At 46.4% G+C, this 17516-nt stretch overlaps 1 protein-coding gene across 5 annotated transcripts in view; it reads left to right on the forward strand.

The window, feature by feature from the left end:
* Positions 1-17516, forward strand: part of dlec1 (DLEC1 cilia and flagella associated protein) — a 259108-nt gene that overhangs the window by 168588 nt on the left and 73004 nt on the right. For all 5 annotated transcript variants that reach the window (XM_072508068.1, XM_072508073.1, XM_072508072.1 and 2 more), the window contains 4 exons: positions 1179-1309; positions 1430-1594; positions 9663-9739; positions 14758-14909. In XM_072508068.1, coding sequence (XP_072364169.1) covers positions 1179-1309; positions 1430-1594; positions 9663-9739; positions 14758-14909 — 525 coding nt within the window. The remainder of the gene's footprint in view (positions 1-1178; positions 1310-1429; positions 1595-9662; positions 9740-14757; positions 14910-17516) is intronic.

Genomic DNA, 17516 nt, shown 5'->3' on the forward strand with positions numbered 1-17516 from the left:
ACTTGAGGTATTTAATAAGGGGTTTATGGTGTTGCAATTATGCCTGTTCCAGCTCTTTAAAAGAGTTATCCAATGAAACCCGCATGACCTTCTTCATCCAATGGTCTCGCCCCTTCGCACTTCCCTCATTGATCGCCCGACATGTCCATTCTCCCGCTGTTGTACCTTCCCACATTGTAAAATAGACAGACTTTTCATTAACTTGAACATCAGTTTCACAACTACAATGTTCCCCAACACCCTCAGTTTTATAACTGTTATGGGCCAGGGTTTAGAGAACCCCAAAGTGCATCATGGAGTTCACCTGACCCACAACTTTTACTAAATTGTGGTATGGGGAGCACACGGCCCACTCTACAGGTGTGATACAGCAGAAATGGAAAAGTATTTTTTAAAGCAAAACAATGTTTATTCTATGAACTCAAGTTAACTTTTTAAAAACATACAGTGAACATCTTAGCAACCATTAATTCAAATACAACCCCCAAAGACTACAACACTAAGTAAACCTTTTAAGCTTTCCTTTTTAACATCCATACGACTTAAAACACCTTTTACCAGAAGCACATCAGGTTAAAGTCACTACTGTTATTAGTTTTAAATCACCAGGATCGATTTACAGTCTTTAGATTACAGAGAGAGACTCTAATACACCTTCTGACTGTGACTGCAGCTATCCAACTATGAAAACGAAACTAAAACACACCCTGCAGCAAACAGCCTAAAACAAAAGTAAAAAACTGACAGACAGCCCAGCTCCACCCACTCTCTGACATCACTGCAGTAGTAAACACCCATTTCTTAAAGGTACTCTCACTACAGATATTTACATACACACCCATTTATAAACACCCATTTCTTAAAGGTACTCTCACATGACATAACTAACAACCAAAAATGTTGAAAGATTTTAAAAGTCCTCCGGGGTATTGCTCCCCCTACTGTCTTGGAGATTAATCTTCAATTCCTGAAGACTCCTAGAAGATTGGCAAGCCTATTGATAACCTCAGGTTCATGGCTATAAAAACCCATGTAGGACAGCAACCTGTGTGTTGGATTTTAAGGTACATATATAATTGGATTGAATTCGGCTTTAATTCAATTGTCTGGTATATATGTTCTACCTCCAGATATTAGAACAAATGCTATGCCTTGAGTAATGTGATGCTTCCTTTCAGCATGAACTGAGCGGTGTAATACTCTCATGCACAGTAGAGGATATGAAAGAGCCACTTCTACTGGAGATATTGGCTAAACCAATGGACCTGAATGTCACTTACAGCCTTCCTGCCGGCAGCTACAAGGAGAGGTAAACCCTACCCACGTGACTACAACCACTACAACCACCACTTTTTTTGTTCTTAACTTGCCAAACCTGTGCAGTTTTCATACAATGCAATCTTAACCCCACACGGTCTTCTTTACACAGTGGTGAGGTAGTTCTGGACTTCAATGACATGATGGTGAACGGCAGAGTGAAGAGGCAGCTACTGATCACCAACAACAGCGCCATCCCAACAACGTTCAACCTGGAGGTGGAGTACTTCGGCAGCTGCTCCCCCGTGCCTCCTTCAGCCACTCAGTCGAGCAGTCAGTAAGTAGCACTGACACACAACCAGGTTCTAAGGTGCTCACATTTCCAGTGCTGCTCATCCAGAATCAGAAACATCCACTCAGTGAAATAGAATCGCAACACTGATTTCTGCCATTCCCAACCACTGTGTGCTCGACCTTATTCTCCAGACGAGCAATAAAATCAATCCTTTGATGAGAGCTCCCTCTATCAAAATAAAATTCCCTGCTGTCTATGCTAACTCTCTCACATTTAATCTTATATAATCCTCCAAGATCTCCTTGCCCCTGGCCTCTTGTGTATCCCCAACTTCCATTGCTCCAGCTCTGTAACACTCCTATGGCTGATTAATTTGATGATGCTTTAAATTCTCGAACCATTGTCCAGGATCGATATCAATCATGCACCTTTTCCAAGTTCACATCGATTTTGGGACCTCTGTTTCCTTGCCCCATTCCCATTAAATTCCTGAACACCAAACTTCCCTCAAACAAAAAGCAAAGTGCTGTGGTTGCTGGAATCTGAAACAAAAGCAGAAATTGCCTGAAAGGCCTGACAGCATCTGTGGAGAGAGAAACAGAGTCAACGTTTTGAATCCGAAGGGTCACACAGACTTGAAAGGTTAATTCTGTTTTTGTTTCCACAGATGCAGCCAGACCTTCTACATTTTCCAATTTTATACCAAATTTCTTTCTGGCTCCCATACGAGCTGGATTGTAAACGGGCTCCCTTCTTTTACGGATGATCCTCCCCTTCTCAAAACCAACAACTTTTCTCAAGCAAAAGCCTCCACCTCAACCGCGCCATGCTTTCAACAATCACTAACCTTCCCTTTACGATCTCATGAACCTGTTGTCATCTCCCACAGTCATGTCTGTCTTTCCTGAACTCCCCATTTAAAACTTTAAAGCTTTCAGTTCCGGTTCCCAGTTCTCCCACCGTTTTAAATGATCCAAACCAAAATCATGAACAACATTCTGATGTGCCATCAAAGCACACAAGACGAGTAGTGAACGTAACTGAGGCTTTAATAAACGAAACAGAAAGCATGCTGGCCTCGGAGCCCGAACTGGGTCAGCAGCGGAGACCAGCCACCTTTATACCGAGCCCGAGGGGAGACGGAGCCAGCAGGCAGTGGTTTACCACATTACATATAATACAGTGGCAGTTTACCACAATACACATATTATACACTACAGTGGTTCGGAGACAGCAAGGACAAGCCCAGGCATGTAGCAATACAACAGTACAACACAATACAATGGTTTACCACATTCACCCCCCTGTCCCAGTGGTTTAACCACATTCACCCCCTGTTAAAAAAAAAAGAGTCCAGCGGGGGTGAAGTGGAATTAAAGATCAAGTCTGTCGGAAGCCTTGACCTTCCACTGTGATCGGCTCAGTCCCAGCTGTGGTGTGAGCACCGGTGTCGAGATTTGCGTGTCCGGGAGCGTGTTGTCCTCTTCTTCACTCAGTAGTTGAGCCGGTGGAGAGGAGGGGGGGGGGGTGGGGGGCGGTGGTAGTGATGGTCGCTGGTGGGCCTGCGGGTGCCAGACATTGAAGTAGCTGGGCAGTGATGGAGGGAGACAGTGTAGGATCGGGTGTGGTGGTGATGGTCGCTGGGGAACTTGCAGGTGCCAAATCCCGGAGGGAGACCGTGTCCTGTCGCCCGTCCTGATGTGCCACGTGGGCATATTGTGGATTGGCATGGAGGAGCAAGACCTTCCCGACGAGGGGATCTGATTTATGACTCCTCGCATGCTTCCGGAGGAGGACGGGCCCAGCTAATTGGCCAACCTCAAAGGCATGGCCTAAACCATTACACTATGCTTGACTCCCCCTCTGCTTCTCTGTCGCCACACGGCTAGTTAAACACCTAACCTAGGATGAGCTGGAAATGACACTAGCTTAACATTGGGCAGATCTAAGACATTGTCTTCAGCCCCCACTGCAAACTCCATATCTTCACCACAGGTTCAATCTCACCCCATAGTTGCAGCATTATACTTGACTCTGTGCTGTGGTTCTGACTCCTGAGCCCCTCTATCGCAAAGACCACCTACTTTTGTTGCCCATCTCCATCTCTACCTCAGCCTAACCACTATAAAATTCTCATTAATGCCTTTGTCATCTGCAAATGCAGCCAATCATTGATTTATTGGCTGAAATGGGTAAATTTATAGAACTTACAGTGCAGAAGGAGGCCATTTGGCCCATCGAATCTGCACCGGCCCATGGAAAGAGCACCCTACTTAAGCCCACGCCTCCACCCTATCCCCGTAACTCAGTAACACTACCTAACGTTTTGGACACTAAGGGACAATTTAGAATGGCTAATTCACCTAACCTGCACATCTTTGGACTGTGGGAGGAAACCGGAGCACCCGGAGGAAACCGATGTAGACACGGGGAGAACGTGCAGACTCCACACACGATAGTCACCCAAGGCCGGAATTGAACCTGGGTCTCTGGAGCTGTGAGGTAGCAGTGCTAGCTCCTGTGCCGCCCATTAAATATTTAATGCAGAGAGGTATGAAATTATTCATTTTGGTAGAAGGAATAAAGAGAAACAATATAAAATAAAGGGTACAATTCTAAAGCGGGTACAGGAGAAAGGACTTGGGGGGGGGGGGTTATATGCTCAAATCATTGAAGGTGGCAGAGCATAAGAACATAGAACATAAGAACTAGGAGCAGGAGTAGGCCATCTGGCCCCTCGAGCCTGCTCCACCATTCAATGAGATCATGGCTGATCTTTTGTGGTCTCAGCTCCACTTTCCGGCCCGAACACCATAACCCTTAATCCCTTTATTCTTCAAAAAACTATCTATCTTTATCTTAAAAACATTTAATGAAGGAGCCTCTACTGCTTCACTGGGCAAGGAATTCCATAGATTCACAACCCTTTGGGTGAAGAAGTTCCTCCTAAACTCAGTCCTAAATCTACTTCCCCTTATTTTGAGGCTATGCCCCCTAGTTCTGCTTTCACCCGCCAGTGGAAACAACCTGCCCGCATCTATCCTATCTATTCCCTTCATAATCTTATATGTTTCTATAAGATCCCCCCTCATCCTTCTAAATTCCAACGAGTACAGTCCCAGTCTACTCAACCTCTCCTCGTAATCCAACCCCTTCAGCTCTGGGATTAACCTAGTGAATCTCCTCTGCACACCCTCCAGTGCCAGTACGTCCTTTCTCAAGTAAGGAGACCAAAACTGAACACAATACTCCAGGTGTGGCCTCACTAACACCTTATACAATTGCAGCAGAACCGCCCTAGACTTAAACTCCATCCCTCTAGCAACGAGGGACAAAATTACATTTACCTTCTTAATCACCTGTTGCACCTGTAAACCAACTTTTTGCGACTCATGCACTAGCACACCCAGGTCTCTCTGCACGGCAGCATGTTTTAATATTTTATCATTTAAATAATAATCCCTTTTGCTGTTATTCCGACCAAAATGGATAACCTCACATTTGTCAACATTGTATTCCATCTGCCAGAACCTAGCCCATTCACTTAGCCTATCCAAATCCCTCTGCAGACTTCCAGTATCCTCTGCACTTTTTGCTTTACCACTTATCTTAGTGTCGTCTGCAAACTTGGACACATTGCCCTTGGTCCCCACCTGCAAATCATCTATGTAAATGGTGAACAGTTGTGGGCCCAACACTGATCCCTGAGGGACACCACTAGCTACTGATTGCCAACCAGAGAAACACCCATTAATCCCCACTCTTTGCTTTCTATTAATTAACCAATCCTCTATCCATGCTACTACTTTCCCCTTAATGCCATGCATCTTTATCTTATGCAACAACCTTTTGTGTGGCACCTTGTCAAAGGCTTTCTGAAATCCAGATATACCACATCCATTGACTCCCCGTTATCGACCGCACTATTAATGTCCTCAAAAAATTCCATTAAATTAGTTAGGCACGACCTGCCCTTTATGAACCCATGCTGCGTCTGCCCAATGGGACAATTTCCATCCGGATGCCTCGCTATTTCTTCCTTGATGATAGATTCCAGCATCTTCCCTACTACTGAAGTTAAGCTCACTGGCCTATAATTACCCGCTTTCTGCCTACCTCCTTTTTTAAACAGTGGTGTCACGTTTGCTAATTTCCAATCTGCCAGGACCACCCCAGAGTCTAGTGAATTTTGGTAAATTATCACTAGTGCATTTGCAATTTCCCTAGCCATCTCTTTTAGCACTCTGGGATGCATTCCATCAGGTCCAGGAGACTTGTCTACCTTTAGCCCCATTAGCTTGCCCATCACTACCTCCTTGGTGATAACAATCCTCTCAAGGTCCTCATCTGTCATAGCCTCATTTCCATCAGTCACTGGCATGTTATTTGTGTCTTCCACTGTGAAGACCGACCCAAAAAACCTGTTCAGTTCCTCAGCCATTTCCTCATCTCCCATTATTAAATCTCCCTTCTCATCCTCTACAGGACCAATATTTACCTTAGCCACTCTTTTTTGTTTTATGTCCTGACCTGGGTGTGCTAGTGCATGAGTCGCAAAAAGTTGGTTTACAGGTGCAACCTAGTAAAAGGAAACTTTTACTTTCTGTTTTTATATTCTGAGCAAGTTTACTCTCATAATCTATCTTACTCTTCTTTATAGGTTTTTTAGTAGCTTTCTGTTGCCCCCTAAAGATTTCCCAGTCCTCTAGGCTCCCACTGATCTTTGCTACTTTGTATGTTTTTTCCTTCAATTTGATACTCTCCCTTATTTCCTTAGATATCCACGGTCGATTTTCCCTCTTTTTACTGTCCTTCCTTTTTGTTGGTATAAACCTTTGCTGAGCACTGTGAAAAATCACTTGGAAGGTTCTCCACTGTTCCTCAACTGTTTCACTATAAAGTCTTTGCTCCCAGTCTACCTTAGCTAGTTCTTCTCTCATCCCATTGTAATCTCCTTTGTTTAAGCACGAAACACTAGTGCTTGATTTTACCTTCTCACCCTCCATCTGTATTTTAAATTCCACCATATTGTGATCGCTCCTTCCGAGAGGATCCCTAACTATGAGATCCTGAATCAATCCTGTCTCATTACACAGGACCAGATCTAGGACCGCGTGTTCCCTCGTAGGTTCCATTACATACTGTTCTAGGAAACTATCGCGGATACAGTCTATAAACTCCTCCTCAAGGCTGCCTTGACCGACCTGGTTAAACCAATCAACATGTAGATTAAAATCCCCCATGATAACTGCTGTACCATTTCTACATGCATCTGTTATTTCTTTGTTTATTGCCTGCCCCACCATAATGTTACTATTTGGTGGCCTATAGATTACTCCTATCAGTGACTTTTTCGCCTTACTATTCCTGATTTCCACCCAAATGGATTCAACTTTATCCTCCATAGCACCGATGTCACCCCTTACTGTTGCCCGGATGTCATGCTTAAATAACAGAGCTGCACCACCTCCCTTACCATCCACTCTGTCCTTCCGAAAAGTTTGATACCCTCGGATATTTAACTCCCAGTCGTGACCATCCTTTAACCATGTTTCAGTAATGGCCACGAAATCATAGTCATTCACGATGATTTGCGGCATCAACTCATTTACCTTATTCCAAATACTACGAGCATTCAGGTAAAATACACTTATGTTGGCTTTTTTACCTCTGTTCTGAATCTTAACACCTCGATCAGTAACCTCTCCTAAGTTACATTTCCTCTTAACCTTTCTCCTAATTTTCCTTGTCGTTGAACCCATATCTTCATGCAACAACCTGCCACGTCGCTTACCATTAATGTTTTCACTTCCCGTTTTATTTCTTTTAGTATTCCTGGTCCTATTCACTGAGCTCCCCTCAGTCACTGTACCTTGTACGGTCGCCCTTTTTGATTTTTGACTATGGCTTCTCTGACTTACACTTTCCCCCTTACTGCCTTTTATTTCTGTCCCTGTTTTACTACCTTCCAACTTCCTGCATCGGTTCACATCCCCCTGCCACATTAGTTTAAACTCTCCCCAACAGCTCTAGCAAACATCCCCCCTAGGACATCGGTTCCAGTCCTGCCCAGGTGCAGACCGTCCGGTTTGTACTGGTCCCACCTCCCCCAGAACCAGTTCCAATGTCCCATGAATTTGAATCCCTCCCTCTTGCACCATCTCTCGAGCCACGCATTCATCCTCTCTATCCTGACATGCCTACTCTGACTAGCTCGTGGCACTGGTAGCAATCCTGAGATTACTACCTTTGAGGTCCTACTTTTTAGTTTAACTCCTAGCTCCCTAAATTCAGCTTGTAGGACCTCGTCCCATTTTTTACCTATATCGTTGGTGCCTATGTGCACCACGACAGCTGGCTGTTCACCCCCCCCCCCCCCCCCCTAGAATGTCCTGCAGCCGCTCCGAGACATCCTTGACCCTTGCACCAGGGAGACATCCTGGAGTCTCGATTGCGTCCGCAGAACCGCCTGTCTATTCCCTTTACAATTGAGTCCCCTATCACTATAGCCCTGCCATTCTTCTTCCTGCCCAGCTGCGCAGCAGAGCCAGCCACGGTGCCATGAACCTGGCTGCTGCTGCCTTCCCCTGGTGAGCCATCTCCCTCAACAGTATCCAAAGCGGTATATCTGTTTTGCAGGGAGATGCCCGCAGAGGACACCTGCACTGCCTTCCTACTCTTGCTCTGTCTTTTGGTGACCCATTTTCTATCTCCCTCAGTACCTTTCACCTGCGGTGTGACCAACTCGCTAAACGTGCTATCCATGACGTCCTCAGCATCGCGGATGCTCCAAAGTGAGTCCATCCGCAGCTCCAGAGCCGTCAAGCGGTCTAACAGGAGCTGCAACTGGACACACTTCTTGCACGTGAAGGAGCCAGGGTCAGTGGACGTGTCCCTGAGCTCCCACATCGCACACGAGGAGCGTGACACGGGCCTGGGATCTCCTGCCATGTCTTAAACCTTCGGTTAACTACAATTTCAACAAAAAAAACAACAAAGAAAAAATAAATAAATATACCAATGAAAAGAAACAGAAAAACAGAAACACTACTTACCAGTCACTTACCAGGGATAAAAAGCACTTCCTCCCCACCCAGCTTCGAATTCCCACCTAGATTCAAATTCCCAAACTCACTCTTAGCTGTGTCTCACTCTGGCTGTGTCTTCTCTGGCTCACATAGGATCCCTACAGTGCAGAATGAGGCCATTCAACCCATCGGGTCTGCCCCGGCCTTTTGGAAAGAGCACCCTACTTAAGCCACGCCTCCATTCTATCTTTTCACAGTAACTTCATTGAAGCCTACTTGTGACAATAAGCGATTATTATTATTATTATTATTATTATTATTATTATTATTATTATTATTATTCTCATAGCCCAGTAACCCTATCTAACCTTTTGGACACTAAGGGGCAATTTAGCAAGGCCAATACACCTAAGCTGCACATCTTTGGACTGTGGAAGGAAACCGGAGCACCCGGAGAAAACCCCTCGCAGACACGGGGAGAAAGTGCAAACTCCGCATGGACAGTCATCCGAGGCGGGAATTGAACCCGGGTCCCTGGTGCTGTGAGAGGTAGCAGTGCTAACCACTGTGCCTTGCTACTTTTATGATCGCTGCCCGACATTGGCTCGTGCTCCTCCAACATTGCATGATTTGATGGCCTCCCTGCTCCCGATCTCCCTAATCTGCTCCAGCTCTACTCGCCTGGACCCCTCCCTTTCTATGATTCCATCTTCTTCTGCATCCACCCTCTATTTTCCCTCACTATTGACAGCCGTACCATTTGCTGTATTTGTGGCACCACCCTCCCAAAGCTATCTCTCACCTACATCTCCATTAAAGGACCTTCAAAACCCACTACTGACTTAGACTCCAGCAACAACAACCACTTGAATTTACATCATGCCTTTAATGCTGTAGAACCTCCCTTGATGCTTCACATAAATGATTATTAAAGAAAAAATGAAGCTGACCCACATTATGAGCTATTAGCACAGGCGACCAAGATATTCCCACTTACCACTAATACTCCTTGTTTCCCAATAATCGTGTATTTTCTATAGCATACGGGAAGGATAACTCTGTATTCTGTTCTCATATTATAGCTCTCGAACATCTCTTCTTAAAAGAACGGTGAGCCTAATGGAAGGTCCAAGCAAGTCACAGAACCAATTAAAGCGCGGTAAGAGCACACGGCATTATACCCTCGCTGCAAATGTGCCAATTCAACAGTCTCTCAATACCTCAGGATTGAACCTGCTCCCCAGGCTCAGAAATATACCACAGACTGTGAATAGAAAAGTAAATGAATGCTCTGTATTGTGACTTGCTTCATCAGAACAAAACTATTTTGAAGTGCAGTGACTGGTTTGGCAAGTCCGGCAGCCAATCTGGGACTAGTCTGGGGTTTTTTCAGCTAGTCCGAGCGGGCAGGATGGGCTGAATGGCCTCCTTCATTGCAGCAGGAGTTTTGTATGATTCAGCACAAACAGCAGGGACCGGTTGATCTGTCCTTGATTATGTTGATTGTTGGAGAAAATTGCCCAGCTATCAGGAAAACTTCCTGATCTTCAAATAGTGCAATGGAATCTAACATCCACCTAAACAGGCAGAATGGACCTCATTGCGGCACCTTCTGCGAAGCAAAATTCCTTCAATTGATCGTAATGAAGTGCTTAGAGAGGTTGGTCATGAGGCACATCAACTCTATACTCCCAGGACGGCTGGATCCACTGCAATTCCATACCGCCGCAACCGGTCCACAGTAGACGCCATCTCCCTGGCCCGACACTCATCCTTGGAGCTACTCGACAACATCGGACTTCAATTTATTGACTACAGCCTTCGACACCATGGCGCTGTGAAGCCATAGTGCTGGCCACAGTGCTACCGTGCTGCCCGACACAGTTTGCTGACAACACGACCGTCGTGGATCGGATCTCGAACAACGATGAGTTAGAATTCAGGAGGGAGATAGAGAACCTACTGGAGTGGGGCAGCGCAGTGGCACAGTGGTTGGCGCGGTTGCTTCGCAGCTCCAGGGTCCGGGTTCGATTCCTAGCTTGGGTCGCTGTCTGTGCAGAGTCTGCACGTTCTCCCCGTGTCTGCGTGGGTTTCCTCCGGGTGCTCCGGTTTCATCCCACAGTCCAAACATGTGCAGGTTAGGTGGATTGGCCATGATAAATTGTCCTTAAGTTTCCAAAAAAATTAGGTGGGGTGACGGGGTTACTGGGTGGAGGCGTGGGCTTAAGTGGCGTGCTCTTTCCAAGGGCTGGTGCAGACTCAATGGGCCGAATGGCCTCCTTCTGCACTGTAAATTCTATGTTTCTATGTTTTGCACTGAAATGTCGACCCGGTTTATATGTTCAAGTATATAAAAACAGACAGTGCTGGAATATCTCAGCAAGTCTGGCAGCAAGTCTGGCAGCACCTGTAGAGGGGGAAACAGAGTTAACGTTTCGTGTCCAATGGGACTGTTCTTTGTTCAAATCTTCACGTTCTTTGGAAAAAAGATTTTTACATAGAACATACATACATACAGTGCAGAAGGAGGCCATTCGGCCCATCGAGTCTGCACCAACCCACTTAAGCCCTCACTTCCACCCTGCTCCCTTAGGAAGCAGTGACCACAATATTTACCCTGCAGTTTGAGAGGGAGAAGCTACAATCAGATGTAACAGTATTGCAATTAAATAAGGGTAACTACAAAGACATGAGGGAGGAGCTGCCCAGAATTGATTGGAGAAGGAGCCTAGCAGGGAAGACAGTGGAACAGCAATGGCAGGAGTTTTTGGGGGTTATTAGGGAGGCACAACAGAAATTCACCCCAAGGAGGAGGAAACATGCTAATGGGAGGACAAGACATCCATGGCTGACGAGGGATGTCAAGGACAGCATAAAGGCTAAAGGAAAAGCATACAAAGTGGCGAGGATTAGTGAGAAACCAGAGGATTGGGAAGCCTTTAAAAGCGAGCAGAGCACAACTAAAAAAGCAATAAGGGGGGAGAAGATGAAGTACGAGTGCAAGCTAGCTAGCAATATAAAGGAAGATAGGAAGAGATTTTTTCAATATATAAAAGGTAAGAGAGGCAAAAATAGACATTTTACCACTAGAAAATGTGGCTGGGGAAATAACAATAGGAAACAAAGAAATGATAGACAAACTGAATAGTTACTTTGCATCAGTCTTCACGGTGGAAGACTCCAGTGGGATACCAGAGCTCCAGGAGAATCAGGGGGCAGAGGTGAGTGCAGTGACCATTACTAAGGAGAAGGTTCTGGGGAAACTGAAAGGTCTAAAGGTGGATAGGTCACCTGGACCGGATGGACTACACCCCAGGGTTCTAAAAGAGATAGCTGAGGAAATTGTGGAGACATTGGTGATGATCTTTCAGGAATCACTGGAGGCAGGAAAGGTCCCAGAGGACTGGAAAGTGGCTAATGTTATACCACTGTTTAAGAAGAGAGGGAGGCAGAAGACAGGAAATTATAGGCTGGTTAGCCTGACTTCGGTCATTGGTAAGATTTTAGAGTCTGTTATTAAAGATGAGATCGCGAAGCACTTGGAAGTGCATGGTAAAATAGGACTGAGTCAGCACGGCTTTGTCAAAGGGAGGTCGTGTCTGACAAATCTGTTAGAATTCTTTGAGGAGGTAACAAGCAAGTTAGACAAAGGAGAACCAGTGGACGTGATTTATTTAGAGTCCCAGAAGGCCTTTGACAAGGTGCTGCATAGGAGACTGTTAAATAAGTTAAGAGCTCATGGTGTTAAGGGTAAGATCCTGGCATGGATAGAGGATTGGCTGACTGGCAGAAGGCAGAGAGTGGGGATAAAGGGGTCTTTTTCAGGATGGCAGCCGGTGACTAGTGATGTGCCTCGGGTCTGTGCTGAGACCACAACTTTTTACAATATACATTAATGATCTAGAAGAAGGTACTGAAGGCACTGTTGCTAAGTTTGCAGATGATACAAAGATCTGTTGAGGGACAGGTAGTATTGAGGAAGCAAGGGGGCTGCAGAAGGACTTGGACAGGCTAGGAGAGTGGGCAATGAAGTGGCAAATGAAATACAATGTGGAAAAGTGTGAGGTTATGCACTTTGGAAGGAGGAATCTAGGCATGGACTATTTTCTAAATGGGGAAATGCTTCGGAAAGCAGAAGCACAAAGGGAGTTGGGAGCCCTTGTTCACGATTCTCTTCATGTTAATTTGCAGGTTCAGTCAGCGGTTAAGAAGGCAAATGCAATGTTAACATTCATGTCAAGAGGGCTAGAATACAAGACCAAGATGTACTTCTGAGGCTGTATAAGGCTCTGGTCAGACCCCATTTGGAGTACTGTGAGCAGTTTTGGGCCCCATATCTAAGGAAGAATGTGCTGGCCTTGGAAAGGGTCCAGAGGAGGTTCACAAGAATGATCCCTGGAATGAAGAACTTGTCGTCTGAGGAACATTTGAGGACTATGGGTCTGTACTCGTTGGAGTTTAGAAGGATGAGAGGGGATCTTATTGAAACGTACAAAATACTGCGAGGCCTGGATAGAGTGGACGTGGAGAGGATGTTTCCACTTGTGGGAAAAACTAGAACCAGAGGACACCGTCTCAGATTAAAGGGACGATCCTTTAAAACAGAGATGAGGAGGAATTTCTTCAGCCAGAGGGTGGTGAATCTGTGGAACTCTTTGCCGCAGAAGGCTTTGGAGGCCAAATCGCTGAGTGTCTTTAAGACAGAGATAGATAGGTTCTTGATTAATAAGGGGATCAGGGGTTATGGGGAGAAGGCAGGAGAATGGGTATGAGAAAACATCAGCCATGATTGAATGGCGGAGAAGACTCGATGGGCCAAGTGGCCTTATTCTGCTCCTACGTCTTATGGTCTTATGGTCTATCCCCGTAACCCAATAACCTTTTTGGTCACTAAGGGCAATTTATCATGGCCAATCCACCTAACCTGCACTTCTTTGGACTGTGGGAGGAAACCGGAGCACCCGGAGGAAACCCACGCAGACACGGGGAGAATGTGCAGACTCCGCACAGACAGTGACCCAGCGGGGAATCGAACCCGGACCCTGGCGCTGTGAGGCGGCAGTTCTATCCACTATGTTACCGTGCTGCCCATACATATGCTAAACAGCTTCAGCACCCTGTGCTCTACACTTACTGTCTGCAGCACTGCAAGTTCAGCACAGAGGTTTTGTGAAAGTTGAAGTTTTTGGGCTGAATTGTCTGGTAGACAGATTGGGACTCTGACATCGGGACGCTATTAGGGTCCCAATGCAAATTGAAATGAAATGAAATGAAAATTGCTTATTGTCACAAGTAGGCTTCAATGAAGTTACTGTGAAAAGCCCCTAGTCGCCACATACCGGCGCCTGTTCGGGGAGGCTGTTACGGGAATTGAACCGTGCTGCTGGCCTGCCTTGGTCTGCTTTCAAAGCCAGCGATTTAGCCCTGTGCTAAACAGCCCCTCAGGGTATCCGCCAGTGGAGCCTTCCAGAAGGCAACGTCCTAATGGATTGCCTCGGCATTGGTTGTCTTATTAAAGATGGTAGACAAGTTTTCCGGGTGGGAGGCCCGATGAGAGGCAGAATGGCGATCACAAAGGCACCTCAGCATCGAGATTCGCTCAGACACCTTCTGCAAATTTGCGAATGAGATCCACCACTGATAGGGCCATTGATGTGGAGGGGAGGGGTGGCGTGGTTAGTTATAGCCATGGCGCTACCCTTCATTGTGAAGGAGCCCTATCTGATGGTCTCTCAGCTCCTGTGTTGGGACATGTAACCTCTGGCTCTGATGGTCTTCCAGCTTGCTGTCGGACTGTTGCCTGAGTCAGAAGGTCACAGGCTCAAGTGCCACCCCACTCTCTTGTGCATCAAAAAGCTAGGCCAATACATCAATTCAGTACTGAGGGAGTTCTATACTGTTGGAGATGCCATTCTTCAGATGAGATTTTAAACCCTGCTCTCCTCAAAATAGTATTGTGGGATCTTTTACATCCACTTGAGGGGAGCAGTCGGGCCTTCAGTGCAAAGTCCTATCCGAAGGACTGCACTTCCAACAGTGCAGCGCTCCCTCAGTCCTGTACCAGGAATCCATTCTAAATTATGTGCTCAAGTCCTGGACTGGATCTCAGTTGTGGAAAGATTTGCTGTACACACCTTCCAGGCCTTGTAACTTTTCCTTCTCCTCCTCTTCTCACAGAGTTGGCGGACGCACTGCTCTGTCACAGAAAGGGTGCAGCATTTGTCGTCCAGCCGAAGACGGGGTCCCTGGGACCATTTCAACAGGAGGCAATTGAAATCGCTGCCTTTGCCAACATGTGGGGAGACTACAGCGATCATCTCATTTGCAGAGTTTGTGTTTCCTTTCTTTATGTCCTTTAGATGGAATTAACAGGACAGAAACAAGCCACTTGGCCCAACATGTCAATGTTGGTCTTTATACTCCACATGGGCCTCTTCAGCATCCTTCTATTCCCATCTTTCTCATGTACTTACCTAACCTCCCCTGGAAGTACACCGATGCCTCGGTCACCCTTTGTAGTCACGTTTTCCACATTATGCCCAATCCCGGACTACAGAAATTTCACCTGAAATTCATTTTGGATTTATTCATCTTATATTTGTGGCCTGCAGTAGTTTTGGACTCCCAGGAAGAGAAACAGCTTCTCTATATCTATCCTATCCAGTCAATCCTTGGCTAATATTTAATGAATTAATGTATGCATTGCAACAGTTATACATTCCTTTCCGGCGCAAAAGCACAACAAGAAAACTGGCCCAACCATAGCTCACAAAAGATGTTGAGGATAGTTTAGATCCAAAGAGGAGTTATGTAAAGCTGCCAGACAAAGTAGCAAGCCAGAGGATTGGGAAAAGTTCAGATTTCAGCAAAAGAGGACAAAGAGGGGAAAGATAGAGTATGAGAGTAAACTTGCAAGTAACATAAAAACGGACTGTAAAAACTTCTACAAATACAGAGGGAGCATCGGGTGTCGCACTATGCAGATGACCTCTTGCTGTATGTTTCGGATCTGTTGGAGAGTATGGGAAGGCTAATGGGCCTGTTGGGGAGATTTGGAGCGATCTCGGGATGCAAGCTGAATGTAGGGAAAAGCGAGGTATTTCCAGTGAATGAGCTGGCACAGCGGGCTAATTTAGGGGGGATGCTATTTACAGTAGCGAGGGATAGGTTTAGGTATTTGGGGATTCAGGTAGCGAGGGAATGGACGGGGCTCCATAAGTGGAACTTAACGAAGCTGGTGGAGGAGGCCAGGGAGGATCTTTAGAGGTGGATACACTGCACGTTGGCGGGGAGAGTTCAAGTGGTGAAAATTAATAATTTGCCAAGGTTCTTGTTTATTTTTCAGGCTCTCCCGATCTTTATACCAAAGGCCTTTTTTCGGACAGTGGACACGATCATCTCTGACTTTGTATGGGCGGGGAAGGTACCGAGGGTGGGGAGGACCCTGCTACAGAGGCAGAGGCAGCAGGGGGGGGGTTGGCGTTGCCGAACTTGCTTCATTATTATTGGGCGGCGAATGTGGACAAGTTGCGGCGGTAGTGGGAAGGAGAAGGGGTACCGTGGATTCGGATGGAGGAAGAATCTTGTAAGGGGTCTAGTTTGAGAGCTCTGGTGACGGCAGCATTGCCAATGGCTCTGAGTAGGTATTCAGGGAGCCCAGTGGTGCAGTCCACGGTGAACTTGTGGAATCAGCTGAGGAGGCATTTTAGGGTGGAAAGGATGTCGGTGCTAACGCCGCTGTACGAGAATCATGGGTTTGAGCCGGGGGGGGGGGGGGATGGATAGTGTACACAGGAGGTGGAGGGAAGTGGGGCTGGTCAAAGTGAGGGAATTGTACATGGAGGAAGGGTTCGCCAGTCTGGAGGAGCTCGGGGAGAGGGGAGAGCTGCTGAGGGGTAGTGAGTTCAGGTATCTACAGGTTAGGGACTTTGCACGAAAGGTCTCGAAGGGTTCCCTAGGTTGCCGGGATACACCCTGCTGGAGCGACTGCTGCTTCCGGATGTGGAAGGGGAGGGAAGAATTGGGGATATATATAAGTGACTGGAGGAGCAGGGAGGCGAGCAGGTGGTGACGATCAAGGAGAAATGGGAAGCGGAGTTGGGAATGGAGATCAATTGGGGAGTATGGAGTGAGGCACTGCGAAGGGTAAACGGGACCTCCTCTTGTGCAAGGATGAGCCTGATACTGTTTAAGGCGGTGCACAGGGTGCATATGACTCGGGTGAGAATGAGTGGGTTTTTTCAGGGGGTAGCAGATGAGTGTGAGAGGTGTGGGCGGGGGCCAGCGAATCACGCACACATGTTTGGGGTTGCGAAAAAGGAGAAAAATCTGTACAAACTGTATAGCTGATGTTTCCCAGGGTGTTTATTTGCTGTAACCTGCTTTGATGCAAGTTTGTAATAAAATGCGTTTAAAAAGAAAACTTCTACAATATATAAAAAGAAAAAGGTTAGTGAAGACAAATGTAGGTCCCTTACAGTCTGAAACAGGAGGATATTATAATAGAGAACAAGGAAATGGCAGAGCAATTAAACAATTACTTTAGTTTTGTCTTTATGGAGGAAGACACAAATAACTTCCCAGAAATGCTAGTGGCCTAATGAGAAGGACGAATTGAAGGAAATTAGCATTACTAGAAAATAGCGTTGGAGAAATTAACGGGACTGAAAGCAGCTAAATCCCGAGGGTCTCATAATCGACATCCCAGGGTACAAAAGGAGGTTGACATGGAAATAGTGGATGCGTTGGTCGTCATCTTCCAAAATTCTGTTCATTCTGGAACAGTCCCATCAGGTTTGAGAGTGGCAAATGTAATCCCACTACGGGAGTATCAGCCTTGGGTCTGGATTCTCCGATCCGAGTATGCCCCGGCATCGCCAGGGCGCACGGAGAACCTGACGCTGAGCCAAAACTCCGTTCATTGCAGCAGGATCGGA

This window comes from Scyliorhinus torazame, chromosome 6 (genome assembly GCF_047496885.1).
Source record: "Scyliorhinus torazame isolate Kashiwa2021f chromosome 6, sScyTor2.1, whole genome shotgun sequence".
Taxonomy (NCBI): Eukaryota; Metazoa; Chordata; class Chondrichthyes; order Carcharhiniformes; family Scyliorhinidae; genus Scyliorhinus; species Scyliorhinus torazame.